We start from the raw sequence: 19101 nt of genomic DNA, 5'->3' as shown, positions 1-19101 counted from the left end.
TACCAATCACTGAAAATAAAATTGTTTTTCAAATTTACAACTTAGCCAACCAGCAAACAAATTATTAACCTACTACTGATAAATTTGCCCTTGTTTATTAAACAACATTTTTTTGAAGTTTCGTTTCTGTTGACCCCACTGATTATTTTCACCCCGTTTTACGCTATATATTAAAGCTTAAGAGATTTACACAGTTAAAGAATTTTTCCTCCCGAACGAATAGTAAAACAGCATGCAAAACGGTATTTTTTTATTTTTTAAAAATGGATGGTAATTTTTAACATTAGTTGGCTACCTTGATAGGCATTGTTTTGTAAATAAAGCGTTTGTCGACGCCGCCCCCCCCCCCCCCCCCCCCCCCTTTGAGGTTTCACCAACTATGGTATTTTATTGAGTGACGTGATGATACGTGCAGAGCTGTAAATTTTTCCGTAATGGCCCAGATTATCTATATGGTGACAACGGTCGTCGTATCAACCCTTAGCACTCTTGCAACATTTTGGACGATGTACAATTTCGCAATGTTTTGTTGGAATCCGTGGCGATCATCTCAGGTTACAGGTTCGGTAGATTTGTTTATGCATGTACTCTATAACCTATGACGTGAGGCTAGGTCTTTATTTCGTTTTACACTCTACAGTGATCTTATAGTCTGATATATGAGTGGTAAAATTAATTATAGGTAGTGTCTTCTCACGGATCATTGTGACGAGTACTATAGTAGTAACAGTCCAGGGGCGGCTCCAGGAAGACTTTTGGGGATGGGCAATTCAACAAAGAAGAATGCAGTTGCAAAACATTAAAGTTAATAATTCAGAGATAGGCGTTGAAAATTGTACTCTATTTATGGTCTCAAATACTGTTATTTAGTACTTTCATAAAACGTTTGATTGAAGAAAAGTTTAACACATGAAATTTGAGTATTTAAGCAAATACAAATATTTCCTTTAAAAAATTATGTCTAGAAGAGGCTATTGCCCTCCCCCCTCCCTCCTTTTGGAGCCGCGCTTGTGAATGCAGATGGGCTTAGTTACTTTTAGATGATCCAGTTACTAAATGTACAGATGGCGGAACAGGATCACCCTAAAAAAAACTCACTAACAGTCAACAATATCCAAAAAAAATTGATTTTCAACTTAAAAGCACATAAAGCTATGAGTGCATGACTACTAAAAATAGTGGTTTCAACATCTTGTGGTTTTTCAGATGAAATTTTTTGGTCTCTGTTTGTCGACCTACTCCTTCTGGCCATGTTTGTTCTCCAACATTCGGTGATGAAGGCACCTTTCCTGAGGAGCTTGCTGGAGAAGCTGAGGCTGCATGTTCTGGAGCGTCCCCTGTACGTGCTTTCATCATCCCTCACGTTGCTGGTAATGTGGTTCACTCCAGGGTGTTACCAGGACTGCGTGCCTGGTCGTGTTGCTGAGCGTGCTCCAAGGAGGCAGGACCCATCATGGAGTTGGTCGTGTTGGCAGTTGCTGATGGGCTGGTGGCACCACACCCCTCACTACGTCGCGTGGCAAGTGGACGAGGGACGATGGCTGGGGAGCGCGCGGGCGGCATTCCATGTGTACGCTTGGGTCGTCATCTACTTCGGTTGCTTCATCTTCGACATTGCTGACCTCCTCGGCGTCAAGCAGGTGATTTGACGGTCAACAAGGATGAGATGAGAGCTGGCGCTTAGTAAAGACGGCTGTCTCCAGATCTCCAGATATGCCACACCTGGTTTTTGGGCCACGATCAAACAAGAAAATTTTCTTCTATTATTTTGTGTTTTTGCATGAATTTAAATTAATTCACACTACAGACATATTTTATTGTTTATAAAAAAATTTTCTATTAAACAAATCCTTATTTTAATTTTTTATAAACTTAAAGGCTTATTTTTGCATCAATCTCAGCATGTACTGAAAGCATGAAATCATATGGTACACAGTTTTGGACTAACTGTTCGTATGTAGCCTTTGTCTTAGAACTCTTTATTTTTAATATATCATTCATTAAATCAATAAAAATAAGTTTTTCCCATAACCCGTAGAAACTCAAGAGAGCCATCATGCCTGGTGACTTTGTATTATCATAACTTTTCTAAATATTATCAATCAGTGAATGACCTTTAGTTTTGTATTATTTTCAACCAGTGCCATAAAGATCTGCAATTAAATTGATACTTAAAGTGATACAGTTTTGAAATAAAAGAATTATTAAATGCATGTAATTATGCTAACAGTACATAACGTTACAAAAGTGGAATCTCATCGCACAGTAAAATTTTGAGCTTTTTTTTCTGGTTTCTTTTGTCTCTTGTCTCACTATCACTGTCTTACTATCATTAATTATAGTGCATAATATTAGTACCTCATCTATTTTATCAGAATCAACTAAAAATATGTAGTTTTTTTATATCCTTACAAAATGTTTTACATCTATTAACAGTTCAGTACTAAGGCCCCTGCCTTCCTGGGCTCATGTAAGATGTGCAGAACTTCAGAAGAAACTACATGATTTAAAAATTGATAAAAAAAAATGTATCCAGGTGGTGTCTGTTTACAAAAAAAAAAACATTTAAGAATGTGCGGAGGGCGGTTGAGTAGTTCTGTTTTCGTATTCAGTTTTTAAACTGTATTTTTAGGAGAGTGTTTTCAGAATAAACTTTAGACATGAACTGTCCGGTAGAGATTTTTGAAAGCACGTAAGGTAGGTACTTGTATTACAACTTTGTTTTAATTTCTCCGCCATTTAGTTATAGTTACTGCTCAAATTTCATAGTTGTCCTATGCACAATGAGAAGTCCAGAGCATTAAGCTTATGACCATACTGTACTAGAAGCACCAGCGAGCAGTGCACTTATCATCCCACCTCACCAACACAAATACACCCCTGACTGGGCGAGCTCATTAAGCATTGTCATAATTCAGTACTTACAAACACTCAGGGTTTTTGCCGGCGGGATGGTGGAGATGTTGAGTGACGTGCTCTGCAGGTGTACTACGACCTGTGCGGGATGAACGAGCCAGCGCACTACCGCAGCAAGGGCCTTTGTCGGTTCCTGTGCCACTACCGCCACCCCAGCTTCTCCGCCTTCTGCCTTGTGTTCTGGCTGCAGTCGCTCATGAGGTGGGCCTTGCAGCTCATGTCTGTCACTGTTCAAGTTAAGCTGCACTCACAATCATCCATCCGTCCGTCCGTTAGTCACGTGACCAGTAGCCAATCATATGGGCTGAAAAATTCCATCCATTTGTGCATTTAAACCTTACCAAGCTTTAACTTTCGACGGATGGACAGATGAAATAACCTCCAAAATGTTAGTAAGTTACCTATTACCGACAACCTTTGCTATCTTGAAACGGTTTTTACTATGTTTATTTGTTTGGCTGTTTTTATAAAAAAATATTTAAATATGTTTAAACACAATTTTAACAAATAAAAAATATTTTAATAAATATCAGAGAGAAAATAATTGACTTGAATGATTTATTAAGTGCTTAACTTTTGATCGTCAATCTAATATACCTACAAAACATAAATTTTCATCACTATTTAAGCCTTCTAGCCTGTTAGCAGCATCAAAATGAAAAAGTATTTGATGGGCATGCGGATCATTGTAAATCGCTCAGCTTGTTGACGGACAGACGCATGGGGGACGGACGGACAAGACGGATCGTTGTGAGTCCAGCTTTAGGCACAAAGTTGCACTTTGTTTTTAAGTTCAGAGATATGAACCCAACAAGAATTTCAATTTTGTTATAATTGCTGGCCATTATTTTTAATAAATTACTAAAATGTGTCAGATTTTCTTCTGTCAATTTTTATGAATAATTTAAGTTTATAGTTTTGACAAGCTTATTTTAATGACTAGGTTTTTTTTTGTGTATTTAACCAAGCTTATTATAAAAAGTTACCTGATAAATTAGAAATGAAATATTACATTAAATAAACTTTCACAAAAATATTTTTTTTTTAAACGAGCAAGAAGTCAGACTAGTCAATTTAACAACCACTCACAACCTTAATGTACCCCTATAAAATATTAACTATTCTAACATTGATACTTTTCCCTGACCGAGAGTGGTTATCTCTTCATTGTTGTTACTTTTAATCTCGCAGAAAGAAAATTTGTAGGGGGAAGATCGGTTATTGTATGGACTATATTAGAAAAGAGTAATTTTTTATATTTTGATATTTTTAAAATTTATGAAAAAAAAAATTTATTACGAAGGTACCGGTTAACTCCCTAGTAGGTGATCTTGTTGATTTTTTAGCTCGCTGTTCGTTTGTGTAAAAAATATTCTTGGAATTATGATGCAAGTTTGGAACAAGGGACAAGATTATATGATGAATTGTGATAAAACGGAAACAACACCGGAAAGTGTGTTAAAACACTGAATAACACTGAATAACACTGAAGAGCTTCTCTTGCTGCATCCACACATCATGGTGGCTGTACATAGTAGATTGTTTGTATTTCAACTACATATGTAGTTCTAAAGTTCCTTGATTTTGGAATGTCACCGCCTATTAGTTCACTGCTGTGGTGAGTTCACAGCAACAAACGCAGAAGAACACGAAACGAACGACAACGATGAAATCAAAGTTCCAATGTGTTACTGTTTGTAAAATAAAAATAGTTGGTTATGTTTATTCTTCTAATAAAACTCTATAATAAATATGTGGCACCCATCAATACTCCATAGAGGGGTCTTAGCAATGACTGTTGAACGGGACACTAATCACAACATAGAGTATGTTATCAAGTAGTCACCTTTAGTTCAAAACACAATATTGCAAAAACAAAATCCAAAAATTACTAAATGTCAATAAAATAATAAATATATGGCTTCATTTTCATCTGTGCATCAGTTTCTGCACAACAGTAACACCTTATGGAATTGAAAAAGTTGTCTCCAAAACCTGGAAAACTCTGAGAAATTAGACTAACAATATCTTAGTTACAAAACAGTAACATACTGAGTAGTATCTGAATGTTTTAATTTGCGTGTTGCTAATAATTATCATCTGATGTTTACTAATATTAACTAAAATTAAAGGATACAAACAACTGTGTAGTAATTTGAAGCACAGTTAAATACCCAGGTGAAAATGTGTCATCTCTAAGTTTGATCCAACAAATGTAGGTTATCATTTTTTTTTTCTTCAGACTGGCATGTTCTTCAGACTGGTTATGTAATGTTGATGAAATAACAACAATGCAAGTTATGTATTGTGCAGGAAAACATTATATAGTCAATTCTGTATGCTTTTTTTTTGTATAAATGTATTAAGATTGTAATGTGCATTGAATTACCTACTTCTATATTCAGTTGAGACAGGAAAAACACTTTAGGGGGAACAGGGAAATTTCAAAGCAAATTGACAGAATTAAGTTTGTGGGAACCTTGCACATAAAAAAAACCAACCTACTAACCACACTTATTTTGGAGTGATACATTTAATATTTACCCAAGGACTTAAAACAAGGTAAAAATAAGTTTTAACTTTTTTTTAAATACAGAGATTTAGCAAATGTTAAAAATTGGCCTAAGTATTAGTTTTTTTTTTTCTTCTGCCAAAATTTCTATTCAAAATATTGTATTTAATTTTATTGTAATGCTCAGTCGTGGTGAGCAAAACATGTGACATAGTAAATTGAAATTTATCCCACAGTTTTGTTATTTTTTTCTGTTGTGGTAGGGAATCAAAAACCTTTTGCCAATACCTGAAATTTACTTCGCCGTTATAAGGTATTCTTTTCAGACATGACGCTTCTAGATTTCACTCACCTAAGAAATTGTGCGAGGTCACTTGCATTTGGGCCAATACTATCTCTGGGGACTGAGCTTCCAAATGGGTGTTCCGTTCCAGTCTGGACCGACTGCTCCTGGCCGTCTACATGACTGGCTACATGGCGTTCAGGTGGAACTTGGATCAGGAGGACTACAACTACCACAAGAGCATGCTGAACAAGAAAGAACAGGAAATATCCTAATACATGTCCCACCGATGAAAGCACACAAATTTCTCACACTGGATGGTGTGTATGTTTCCATTTTTATGGTTATTCACTCTTCAGGACAGTTTTTAAAACAACTAAGAGACGAAATTCATCAAAAATCTTTTGGTGTGGGTTGAGTTTGTGAGCTCTCAAAAGCCATTTAGGCTATGTTCAAATTGGCAGTTTTCATAGGCAAAATGGTCATGTGACCCAATTTTGTATACAAAAATGATGACATATATGTTTTTAGTATTACGAATTAACCATATTGGATTTAACCTTGATAATCTTATGATTGTGTATTTTAACTATTTTAGTGTAGTTGAGTTTGCAACATTCAAGTGATTAATTTACCATCGTAGTGCAAGATTTAAACATAAATTTTTTTTTTTAACTATTTTTGAAACTGTTAATATTAACTGTTATTATTTATTGGTGCTGTGGGTGTGAAACAAGTGAATACTGTGTGTCTAAATCAAAACCTGCCAAATGATAAATCCAAAATTACGAAATGACCAATTCGAACACTGCCTGAGATTGCAATAATATACATAAATACATATTGAAGTTTTAAAATATTTTTCTGGTACATAGAAAATCAACGTGAATTGTAAGAAATTGTTTTTTTCAATAACAATTTACCAATGAATGTATTTATTTTTTTGTGGGTAACGAAACTTCTCATTAAAATTTCAGTGTTTTTATGATACGTATGTGTTAAAATTTTAAACTCCATTTAATAACTATTCAACCAAAGTAAATAATAGGTATGTAGTTTTTTGTACAGAATGATGATCAGTGCCGAAAATTGAAGCACTGATTTTGGTATTTATTAATTTAATTTAAAAAAATATATATTTTTTTATTGTTTATGTAAGTATTGTAGGTTTTTGTTTTAGAATTTTTTTATTTTATTTATAAAGCTAGAACACTGTTTAAGTTTATATAACTCATTGCCTTAGTCTGAACTTGTGTGCTAACTATTAAGTCAAATGCTATCGGTCCTCGATTTTGCACAGAATCATTTCAGATGTAAAAAGGGATCGTAAAATTTTGTAATAACAGTATTTTGTTACATTTTTGTATGGGTGTTTTGCTTTTGTAAATATGAAGAAAAAAAATTTTGTACCTAACTTAATAAAGATAATTTCATTATACCTACGACAATGCTATTTTGTGTTGTAAGCTCTCCTCTACAAATTTTAAGAATGTAATTATATTATGTGTATATATAATGATAAACTATGTTGTACAAAAAAAAATTGTGATGAGTTTAGGTTGTTATATTTGTTCACAGATGCTGTAAAAAAAATTTCATAAAAATCGGAGAGGGTGGGGTGCAAAATTTTGTTTTCTCTGAATGATTTGATTTGGAATGACCCTTGTGTCATTCGAAATGCTGTGTGTATCATATGCAAGTGGTTAGGAAATCCTATATCTACTGAGATTGTATGAAGTGAATCTACATTTTAAAAGCATGTTGATAAAATACTGAGGTGTATGTCCAGTTTATAATTTCTACTTAGAATTCTCTCAATGCAGAGCCAATTAGGTTGTTTCTTATTTTTTATTTATTTCTGTACCTTTGGCAGACATCATTTTTAATGTTTATTTTGTTCAGTGCCCAGCAACTTATAGTAATTATGTGGATGGTCATAACAGCATAACAGTGGAATTACATTTATGATGGGTGGATTTTGATCTTAAAATGTATTTTCACATACACAAACAATCTTAAAATAAATGTTCAAAAAAATTATTTATAAAACTTTAACTTAATTTCAACATAGATCAGTAATGTCATAACATTAATATTCCTGTAGACTTACTAAAATAAAGCTCATTAATAGAACAAAAGTTAATTTATTAAGTAGCTATAGTGAATCCTCATGTTATGTACTCTCTCCTGCTATGTTATATTAGTACTGTACTCATAAGAATTTGGGATCTCTTGTGAATAGGCGTGGAACTTTTTTATTTTTTTCCCCCAAACAAAATATGAAATAATGAATGGTGTTTTTTAGAAGTTAGAGCTTGATAAACCACAAGCAAGCTATATGACAATTAAATTTTGGAATGTTTAAATTAATTCACTTTTGACCTTATTTTACTGTTTAATCTGAAAGAAATTCTATAGAGATCACAGAACAAAATATTGGAATTGCTTCTTTAGTTCTACAACCATGGAGCCTTTACATTTAACTTTGTTCAGAATCCTAAGATTCTCATTACTTAGCCATCCACAACATATTGTATATACATTCATAAACATATTATATAAACACTTTTTTTATGGAACCTTCAAAAAATTATTGTCATTTACACTGCAGCTAACTAAATACTGTATTTTTCAAATAAAATTAAACTTTTATGTGTAAATAGTTATATCGAAATATGTTTTTTTTTCAATAGGAATTGAAAACGGTAAAATGTTTCGTAATTCTTTTATTACTTACTAATTATTAGTAAAAAAAATAGTTCAATTAAAACATTATAAGACAATGCTGAGTTTTTGACTTGGGGTATTATTGTAAATGCTGCTTGTTTTGACCCGCATATTATTCCAGCAGCCGTGGGTGTATAAGCGAGTCCCAGATGACAGGACCCTCAGTCCATCTCTGAACATGGTGTAGTGCAGATCGGCTCTCTTCAGTACGTTTCCTGATATTTAGTTGGTTTAACAATGACGACCTTGATGGACAGTCTACCATCAGCAGCGCAGACCTCGATGGCAGCGACGTCAACTGCAGAGATCTTGGTGGAAGATCCAGCATTGACGTAGGGGACACAGATAGCTGCAACGATGACGGCAGCGGAGACCTCCATGGCAGCAACACCGATGGCTATGCAGATTCCTTTGGCATCTGTTATACCAACTGCAGAGGAGAAATCATCAGGTGTTGTTCCATTAGTTGAAGTTTCGCAAGTAACCTCGGAGGCTTCAATGTACGACGGACTTTCATCGTGTTAGTGAAAATACTGTGGTACGTCATACACTAACACTTCAAATGCTCATAGACATGAAAGAGGCGGATGTCGGAATAATGTACAAAGAATACTGTTTCAGTGCATCAAATGTAGTAAACTAATTTCATGTCTAGATAGTCTAAATCTACATTTTAACATCTGCACTGGGTCAGAAGTGCAAGCAAGAACCTGTTTGCAAATATTAAACTGGCTGTTGTTTGGACTCACGTCTCATGTCGATCACTATGAGTATTTAAGTGCGACTCTCAGTCCACCTCTGGCTCTGGTGCAGTGCGGACAGTCTTGTTTGACTAGTCTGGCGCATAAGTCTCGTAATCACACTTTCTTGAGAACTCGATGGCAACGTTGCTGACAGCTCCAGAGATCCCGATGGCAACGACGGTGGTGACGACACAGATCCTGTTGGCAACTGCGTCAACAGTTGCACTTATTGTTCCGGCAGAGCAGGAGAGTTTAAAGCATGCAGTGTCTTCAGGAGCATGACAATGGCTGTCAACAGTGCCAGTGACATCGATATACGACTCAGCAGCTAACGGTGTTCTATCATCCATCTGTACGTACTGTGACAGCTTACAAAAACTTTAAAATTCATGATTACATATTACACTATTAAATATCAGTAAAACAGGTGTTGTACCCAGTTTACACGCTATGGAATATTAAAAAAACACATCAGGAATTGTGATGGGCTGGTTGCGCATTCATAGGTACCACAATGTATCTTCTGTGGCAAGACGTTTGTGGACATTTTCAGTGTGAGGCATAATGAAATACACTGTCTTTTTAAAGCAACCGAGAACTTGTGTTGTGTGCTGTATGTGGTAATCAACTGTCATGTGGAGATGTCCTGGAATTACATGACAAGGTATGCAAAGGACTTGCTCCACACTCTAAGAAGACTGTAGAAATCAAGAAAAGCTTATAATTTGCTTGTTTTTGTTCTTGTAGTAGATTAGAAATTATGTATTAAATATTTTATTTGTAAAAGAACTTGTGGTATTTTATTTCTTGAACCTGTCACTTTTATGGCAAGTTTATGTGATATTTAATAAAACTACTATTTTTCATTGACCAAGGATCGAAGCAATGACAAAATTCATCGATTCAATCAGTAATTTATAAGTGATTTGTGTTTGGTGAATTTTTTAATTTTTCGCGAATATCTAGATAATTAATTATATAAGTTCAATATTTCGGTCAATATGTCATCTTTGGCTTTCTGAAGCCTGGTAGTAGAGTAATTTAAGTCTCTTTGAGGTTTCCTACCATATTTATTGAAATTTATATTTTTCACATAAAATTAATTTTTTTGCATTTATCAATTATAGAACCAAGGACATGCATACATTGAATCAATCAGTACATTAATGAGTTTTTTTGTTGAATTTTAAAATTTTTCCCGAATTTCTGGCTTAATAATTACGAATGTCCAAGATGGTGGCCAGGACAAGCGATAAGATGGCGGGCACCTTGGTAATAAATACTAATGAAATCTAGTGGGTAAAAATTAGTCCAATATTGCGGTAGTTCACTCTGGCAGAAGATGTGACATTAGCGCTCCTGGTAGCAAGTACCGAAAATAAAGATGGCTGGCTCCAATGGATGTAAACAAGATAGCGACTATGAGGTCATAATCCAAGATAGCAGCCTTCAACAGACGAACACAAGGTGGCGACTATGATGTCTTAATCCAAGATGCCGGCATCCAGTAGAAGAAAACAAGATGGCAGACTCCATCAGACGAAAAAAATATGGCGGACGTGACATCATACTACCTGCTGTAATATATACATCGGTATTAGTGGTGGGAGGTCAATCTGTAGGTGGCCTCCATGTAGGAAGGATTTGAAGCCATTTTTATTTTGTCCACACTGGGTTAGAACTGAGGACTCTGAGCTATGACTTAATTGCGTTTTTAATTAAAATTGTATTTAAATTGTATTTAAATATATTTTTTTATTAATTAATTTTTTTTGGATAGTAAAACTGGATTTTGAATATGGCTGATATTATGTCATATTTTAAAAATGGCTAATGTTTTGTTAATTTTTAATTTAATTTTTTTTTACTTTTAACATCTTCAATATGGCGGCCATAATGACAACTGTACAATTAGATAATGGTGCATTCAATTCCAAGATTATGGAAAGTTATAAAATTTAAGATTGTAGAATCCAAGTTAGCGAAATCCAAGATGGCCGCCGGGTCAACATCAAAGGTCAATGTCATCTAAGATGGCCGCCGTGACATCGGAAATGTAGGTTCCAAGGCAGCAGACACCGGCACCAGGCGCCGGACCTACATGTATATACTACTTTCACTGAAATAAAATATAGAATAAGAAAACGCAAGCCGAAATGCAAGATGTTAAGAGTCAGTAATATCCCTGGAGAAGAAGTTATGCGAGAGGTGATGTAACTTCCATAATAACAGAAAAACGAAGCTACCTGAAATTGTATAATTTTTTGTGTGTGTGCATGCATGTCCATTAAACGCTTCCATTTTGAAAAAAATATATATTTTTTTTAAATTGTGCTTTAAAAAAATTAATAAAGTTCCCTTAAATCGACAATTTTGAATACAATAATTTTGCACTTCTGCAACTGGTAGATAAATTTTGCCAAACAAAGAGCAAAGTCAGTGAATTTTAAATAATGAATTACTAAACGGGAACTCTTAATTTTTTTTTGTTAAGTCGTAATGATGGAAGGAGTAAAGTACAACACCACCACTAGTGTCATGCTTATGTGCATGGGCTTCTCCCGTCCGCATTCCTGAGCGTTGGTCCGACAGGGTGGTTGGTGGGCGGGGGGAAGGGGGGGGGGTGGAGGCAGGGGAAAGAGGAAGAGGGCACAGAGACAGGACAATAATAGCTGTCAGCTTTGAAGGGGAGGGAGGCTAGAGGCCTTTCCAGGTAGCAGTAAAGGGCGAAATCATTGGTGTTATAATTATGTGCCAGTGCCTTGGTACACTTACAAGTTTGCAAGGTGTCGAACTAGCATAAAGATACTTTCATCATAGTACGCAAAAATACCACTTGTAATAAAAAGCATCACCCCTTTAGTTTCAGATCAGCGTGCTGACCACTTGACTCCGTGATGCGAAAGATTTTGTAAATTCTAACTACTAGGCTTAGTTATAAAGCAAATTTGGGAAAGGGGTGAATTTGGGGAGAGGAGATTTATTAGATCATTGACGAATAATAATTAGCGGAGAAATGTACCACTTTTTATAATACAGTATCTGTACGCTTCATAATAAAAAATAATAATAAATAATAAAAAACGAATTCCAATTTCATTTGCAATATTTTCCTCTTAAATGACTATCAGTACTTTTTTTTTTACATGACTGTAAGTATTCTGAATTATTTATAAAAGCATTAACAAATAATAATTAGCGGAGATATGTACCACTTTTTATAATAATAAAAAATAAAAACTAATTCAAATTTCATTTGAAATATTTTCCTCTTAAATGACTATTAATACTTTGGTTGGGAAAAGACTGCGCAACACGAGAAGGCAGAAGCTGCCAAGCTAGAAATACAAGAAGCCATCAAAAGAGGACATGTTGATGAAAATGGAATTCCACTGTTGACGGTGGTTGTTGACGGTAGTTGGCCCAAACGTTCATATCGCACTAACTAAAACTCTCTTTCAGGAATGGTAAGATATATCAAATTACGTCTTTACATTCTCATTTCAGTATTTTAGTCTCGACTTCAGTGTATTTCAGACGACGCCGCTGATTGGCGTGTTTTCTTGGAGATTTTCGCATACATTTCCCCCCTTCATTTTGGAGCTGCTTTATTAACACCTCATTTCACCTATATGGGTTTTCAAGACCTTAGATATCAAAACATACCCAAACATCTTCACTTTAGAGTATTATGACAAAACTACGAAGTTCTTATTGAACCTATGTATTAAAGTTATGTAGTATGATTGTTGCAGTACCATCTGTAGACATATTTTTCTGCAGAGTTCATTGTTGAAACTTTACATCTAATAAAAACATAATGTAAGTAATTGGATACCGGTGTGAAATGCACACTGAGAGAAAGGTTTCATTAAGCGTACTAAATAAGCGTTTGTATATGATGAAACGAATACATACATTGTTGCTCTAATAACATATTTAATTGAGCACTACAATTACCAACTCAATGCTCAGCACTCATATGCTCTTGCCTCAGACCACATGTTAAAATGTTTATGGTCTCGTATCAATGAAATATAATATGCAAATAATATGTTTTGTTTCAGTATTCTCATGCATTTGATATTTTTTATTTTAAAAATATATTCGTATTAAAGTTTCTGGCAATTCTTTCACATATATCTTTAAATATTCCCATAAGAGTTACATCATGCGTTTTATGATTTTCTTATGTACTTAACAGTCTACAAGTATACTTATGGTTTCATTTTTTAAGATACTTTGATTACCATTCGAGATAACATTATGTTTAATAAATCCTAATTATTATTAAGTACAGGGCATTCTGCTAAAAATAAACCTAACTATTTCTCTTCGTTTGATTTTGTCAGGCAGCTTTCGTGGGTTTTTACACCAAAAAAGTAATACTTATAGATGTCAAAAATAATTATTGCTCATTCTGTCACCGTGCAGAGGTGCGCAGTGAAACACCAAAGGAACATACCTGTTTCAAAAACTGGAATTCTGACCAGAGCTCTAGTAGCATGGAGGCAGCAATTATCGCCGAGGGGTTCCTTCTAGTATGGACATGCACGGATGCATATATGCTAAAGTAATTGCATATGGAGACTGTAGTATCTACAAGTTGTCAGACAAGTTGTGAGCATCTAGTGAAACAAATGTTGTATGGCTATTCGCCCAATACACCTCATATACAGCATGGGAAGGTTAACGAAGAACGTGCACTCAGGGAGGTAGAAAATGAAAGCGGGCTGAAAATAAGTCAGAGTGGACTTTTTGTACATGCTGATATTCCGTTCCTAGGAGTCACACCCGACGGATTTCTGGACAACAGTTCAGGAATAGTAGAAGTGAAGTGTCCGTATGGTATAATGTCTGCGCACCCTACCGATGCCATAATGGCGGGAAAATTTAAAGCTGTGAAATTTTTGGAAGGAAATTACAGTATGAACCAATAACATAACTATTATACTATCAAGTTCAAGCACAACTTCAGATCACAAAAAAAAAAAAAAAGATTATTGTATTTTTTCCATTTGGACTCCTCTCGGGCTGCACACCATTCGTGTAGAACGTGATGACAATTTCTGGGAGAACGAAATGAAAGAAAAACTTTGTACATTTTACATGAAATGCCTTCTCCCCAAGATTGTTGATCCTCGCTTTCCGCGCTCAATACCAATTAGGAATCCCAAGAGTATCGAGGAAGCACAGAGAAATCGTTTGGCCTAAACTGCAAGAAAAAAATAATGAAAATCAAATGTATTTGTAGAAGCCACGTGATTTTGTTTCATTTCATTCTAAATATGAAATTAGCTTACTTTTATTAAAAATAATAATAAATGAAATGTGCTCATCAAACACTACTGTATTCTGCATATCTTTTTATTGCATTATATGAACAACGACTTGTGTGTATAGCCACACAAACGCATTTCAGTTTTTTTTATGTCAGTTATTGTTAATATGCACTAGGAATAAATAATTATTATTCGTAGTTGTAGTATTGTTGCGGTTAACTGATGTAGAATAGCATTTGTTTTCTCATTGTGTGTTATATGCTTGTAAAATTGGCATAGCTTAATATTTTTAATTTATTTAAACTTTTGCCAAGTGCTGGAAGCAAAGCGACCAATTTATTTGTCTATTAAGATATTAATTACTAGCTGAAGTACCCGGCGTTGCCCGGGCTGAACACAGAGTGAAGGGGACCTTTTTCGAAATCAGATGTAGTTAGTAATTGTCTTCTTAATTTGAATGTCAAGTGTGCAAAATAATTTATATCACTTTCAGATCCCGACAGACGTTGTTCTGCCAGTGAATAATTATTTACCTGTATATAATCTGTATGTTATCTAGACTCTATAAAGCACTATAGAAAAAAGCTTTAAAATAAGAGATTACTAATAGGTATTGAAAAGATTCCATTATCTAGCTAATGCTCGGCATGCATTGCAATGCCTCAATCAGTTTGGTTTTGTAATATGTTTGAAGTAGTTACACATATACAAATCATATATCCATCTCTCTAAACATATATTTATCTATATCTACATCTTTATATATCTATGTATCTCTCTATCGATCTCTTTATATCTACATATATACATATATACCTCACACTGTCTCTATCTCTTCTATATATAAATCTCTATATAGCTCTATACATCTATATATATCTTTATCTAACCCATTTCATTCACTATAGCTCACTCTATCTCAACTTATCTCCGTCTCTCTTTATCTAACTATATATATAAATATATATCACTCTATCTCTGTCTATCTTTTATATTTAAATAAATTGTGTCATGCGTGCGCACTTATACAACAAAAACAGACGAAGTGTTGAACAGGAATTAGCCTGTATATGAAGTGGTAATTGAAAAATTATAAAAAATTCAAAATATTTTCAAGGAAAAATATATGAAATCGCACACAACCGCTGCGTAGGGAGCCGACCGCGCAAGTGAGCCGCGCGGCACTTTATTTTGTGACATTGACTCCCCTCCCGCACCACAGTGACTGCTGCCTAGCTAGCCGAGCGGGGTGTGGGCGGGGCGCGGGAGCAGAGGCAGGCGGTGGTGGGAACGCGAGCGTCAAGAGAGACACGACGACGACGGACATTTGCTAGTTACTGAATTGCAAAGATATAAAAATTAAAATATGTTGCTTAAATAATGTAGTTAATAAATAACGCGGTAAAAATTAGCCTATGTTCATCAGGGATAGAAAAATTAAAATATGTTGCTTAAATAATGTGGTTAATAAATAACGCAGTAAAAAGGGATAATTCATCAGGGATAATTTCGGCTTCTAATGGAAAAGGAATTTTTCAAATCGGTCCAGTAGTTTCGGAGCCTATTCAATACAATCAAACAAACAAACAAATCTTTTCTCTTTATAATATTAGTGTAGATGTGGTTATGGTACTCAAAATTACCTGTTTTATACAACAGAAAATTTGCTATTTTCGTCTACGAGAACGTTCATTATGCTGAAAACTAACAGTACTCGTACTGGACATATTTTATTTGTGTTTTGTTTGTGACATTGCTTTTTATGACTCTTACATTTATAAGATTTTTTCCCGTTTATTTTGGTTGTGCCATACATATTTATTACTCCTAGTATCTAACTATTACAATGGATTTACGAATTTGCCAACTTTACTACAAGATGTGGTTATTATAACAATGATATGTCTTTGTTTTACTGTGTGCAGTTTAAATATTTGATCTATGAATTAACTATATTATGACTTCAAGATTTGTTTACTGTCAAAATAGGGTACCTATGTAATGTTTGGCAGATTTTTTGGGAATTTATATGAAAATGGATATGCTGACTTGTTTTTTTATTGTTAGGCTAAATTAATTTAAAGTGGTTATTACATTATTTAAAGTACTTTATATCAATACAGAATATAAAATTTTTGCGAATGTGTTAACATGTTTTTATGTATAGGCTACTTAGATAGCCAATTCGTACCCTCTTTTTTTAATATGGTATTCTTATTCCGTACTCTTTATCCAAATAATTCTTTATAAAATAATTAATGATACAATTAAATGACGAAGGTGAACGTTAAAAAAGGCAGTCAATGAAGTAAAGTTTTTGGCGTAAAGCTGGAAATAAACAAAATTTAAAAAATGTTTTTAAGTAGCTAATGATGGCTAGAAGTTTTAGAATTCTCCCAGAGATCCTTTCGGTTAGGTAAGGTGCATAAGCTCATGGCGTTAACTGGGTTAAAAGCTGGTTTTCAAAATCTCAAAGAACACTAACTATAATAAATCATTGCTTCTCTAAAAATCAATATAGTCTTACAATCTATCAAGGTTTTCTTTTGCACACACTGCTTTATAATTGAAAAACACATATCTCAACGACGAAGTTATTCAGACGTTTATTAATAGCAACACATACCACACTAAACTCAAAGAACGCTGATTTACATAGCGCCATGTAAGCTACAATGAAAATTATTAAAAATAAAATCAATATCATAAGAAAATAGCATTGCTTATAGAAAAAAAAATTGTGTACATCACTAATTTTATGAGTCACATATTATGGAATTTTTTTAATAAATAAGCATAACATTCCATCATAAATTAAAAAAGGACTAGCAATTTATGAAAATTTTAAGTTCTGTCAGTTTAGATTTAACGTTTAGCAAATCATAAAATAAGAGCAATTTTTATGAGAAGGCTTTACGTCGTCTCGTTGACGGTGAGGTGATTATAGATGGTTACGCACAGCTCTAATCAAGAACAGGGTTTGGAGAAATAATCGGCCACGGCTTGTGCTAAGGAATCAACCCAACATTTGTGTAGAGTAATTTCTGGAAACCATGGAAAACCTATGGCTAGACTGAGAATCGAACCCGAGTCTCCCTAAATGCGAGTCAAATGTGTTACCGTTGCGACATCTCTCTCGGTATATAAATCCCTTCATCAATGTCTCACGCTGTGTCCAGCCCCTGCCCCGAGCTCCCGGCAGGACGACAACTGTCATTCATAATGGCCACTCAAGTTTGTAGGGGCAGACAACCGGTTTGAGGATGGCTGGTCAAGGAAGAAGTGGAGATAAAGAAACAGAAGAAGCAAGTCTGCAAACTAGGTCCCCACCACCCCCTACCCCCCTGTCACATTCCAGTCCGCCACCCAGCCAGCCATACAGCCACGCTTCGGAGTTTACCTGGGTAGTGTTACTGACTCTTAAAAGCTTTCGTTGCTTGCGTTGTGTTTATGTTTCCTGCGTAATTACAAACAATTGTTCTAAAATGTGCTTCTTGAACTTTGTTTGTGTTTCCTGCGTAGTTTATAAACCCGGCTTAATGCTTCGTAGACGTGACGACAACTATTTCATATAATGTGTTGGATACTGACGTAACAACTGCGCACCAGAAATAACTACATCTATATAAATTGTAAGCTTATAAATTGCCTGAAATTATTATTTTTTGAACTTTGTGTGCACACAACTAAGAGCGAAAAATTAATTTAATAATAAATATGGAACTATTCTTAAGTTTACCGAAATTTATTACTTACATGGTGCATTATATAACTCGGTTACGATAAAAGTACTGCGAATCAATGCCCTGGACTATACCAATCCGCAGAGAGAACTGGACTCAGTGAGACACCTATGCATACATAATTACACAGAAAAAAATCTGTACTTTTACAAAAGATTCCTTCGGAAACCAGTTGCCAAGAAATAGTTTGTATATTACAAGAAAGATATTATATCTTTGAATAACATATGGTTATGGTTAGTTTTGCACATATGAAATGCTTTTTCTACATTATACCTTTGAATATATATATATATATATATATATCTGTATAGAAGTCGCGAGTGGATAGGATTTACTCTACGTTTTTCAGAAGCGTATGATGAGCAGCTTGGGAACTTCACCGCTGCAGTACGCTGCCGTAACGCCCTGTATCGTCTTAGTTGTTATTTACACGTTAGAGCGCAGCACTGTCGCCCGCTGTCATTCCCCGCACCCCCTATCTATCATTCACTGCAGCTCAAGGTCGTTCAACGAAAGGGGGAAGGGGTGTTTGAAGAGTTAGACACTTGTCTGCTAGGGACCACCACAAGTCGATGCCCTAGAGATTGTGGCGATTGTGGCGGTGAATTAACCAACTACCTCAAAACCGTATTAGAAATTTTAACCTGCGCTGGCGACTTCTATACAGTATATATATTCAAAGATTATACTGAGTGTTTCTTACGAAAACTGGGGCATAATTTTATATTTTAATTATTGTTTCTTTCATGCATATTTTATGTTGTAGTATGATTAATTATGTGCGCAGTTAATACCGGGAAACTATTTAGGGAACGGTTTACAAAAAAATATAACTAATTGTAAATACTGGAACAACATAAAGATAAATTTCCAGGGTAATAATTCGAACCCT

At 34.7% G+C, this 19101-nt stretch overlaps 1 protein-coding gene across 2 annotated transcripts; it reads left to right on the top strand.

Annotated features, from left to right (window-relative positions):
- Positions 1-368: 368 nt before the first annotated feature.
- On the top strand, positions 369-9899 carry LOC134533914 (nurim homolog). Of its 2 annotated transcripts, XM_063371702.1 has the most exons (5): positions 369-561; positions 1207-1370; positions 1476-1640; positions 2984-3117; positions 5863-9899. In XM_063371702.1, exons 1-5 carry the CDS (start codon positions 435-437, stop codon positions 5984-5986), a joined length of 714 nt encoding a protein of 237 aa, XP_063227772.1. In that variant the 5' UTR covers positions 369-434; the 3' UTR covers positions 5987-9899. The 2 variants fall into 2 exon arrangements, with proteins under 2 accessions (XP_063227772.1, XP_063227773.1); XM_063371703.1 differs by lacking the exon at positions 1207-1370 and having other exon boundaries at positions 1390-1640.
- Positions 9900-19101: the final 9202 nt, after the last annotated feature.

Source organism: Bacillus rossius, chromosome 7 (genome assembly GCF_032445375.1).
Source record: "Bacillus rossius redtenbacheri isolate Brsri chromosome 7, Brsri_v3, whole genome shotgun sequence".
NCBI lineage: Eukaryota > Metazoa > Arthropoda > Insecta > Phasmatodea > Bacillidae > Bacillus > Bacillus rossius.
This window is presented reverse-complemented; position numbering and strand designations above follow the sequence as displayed.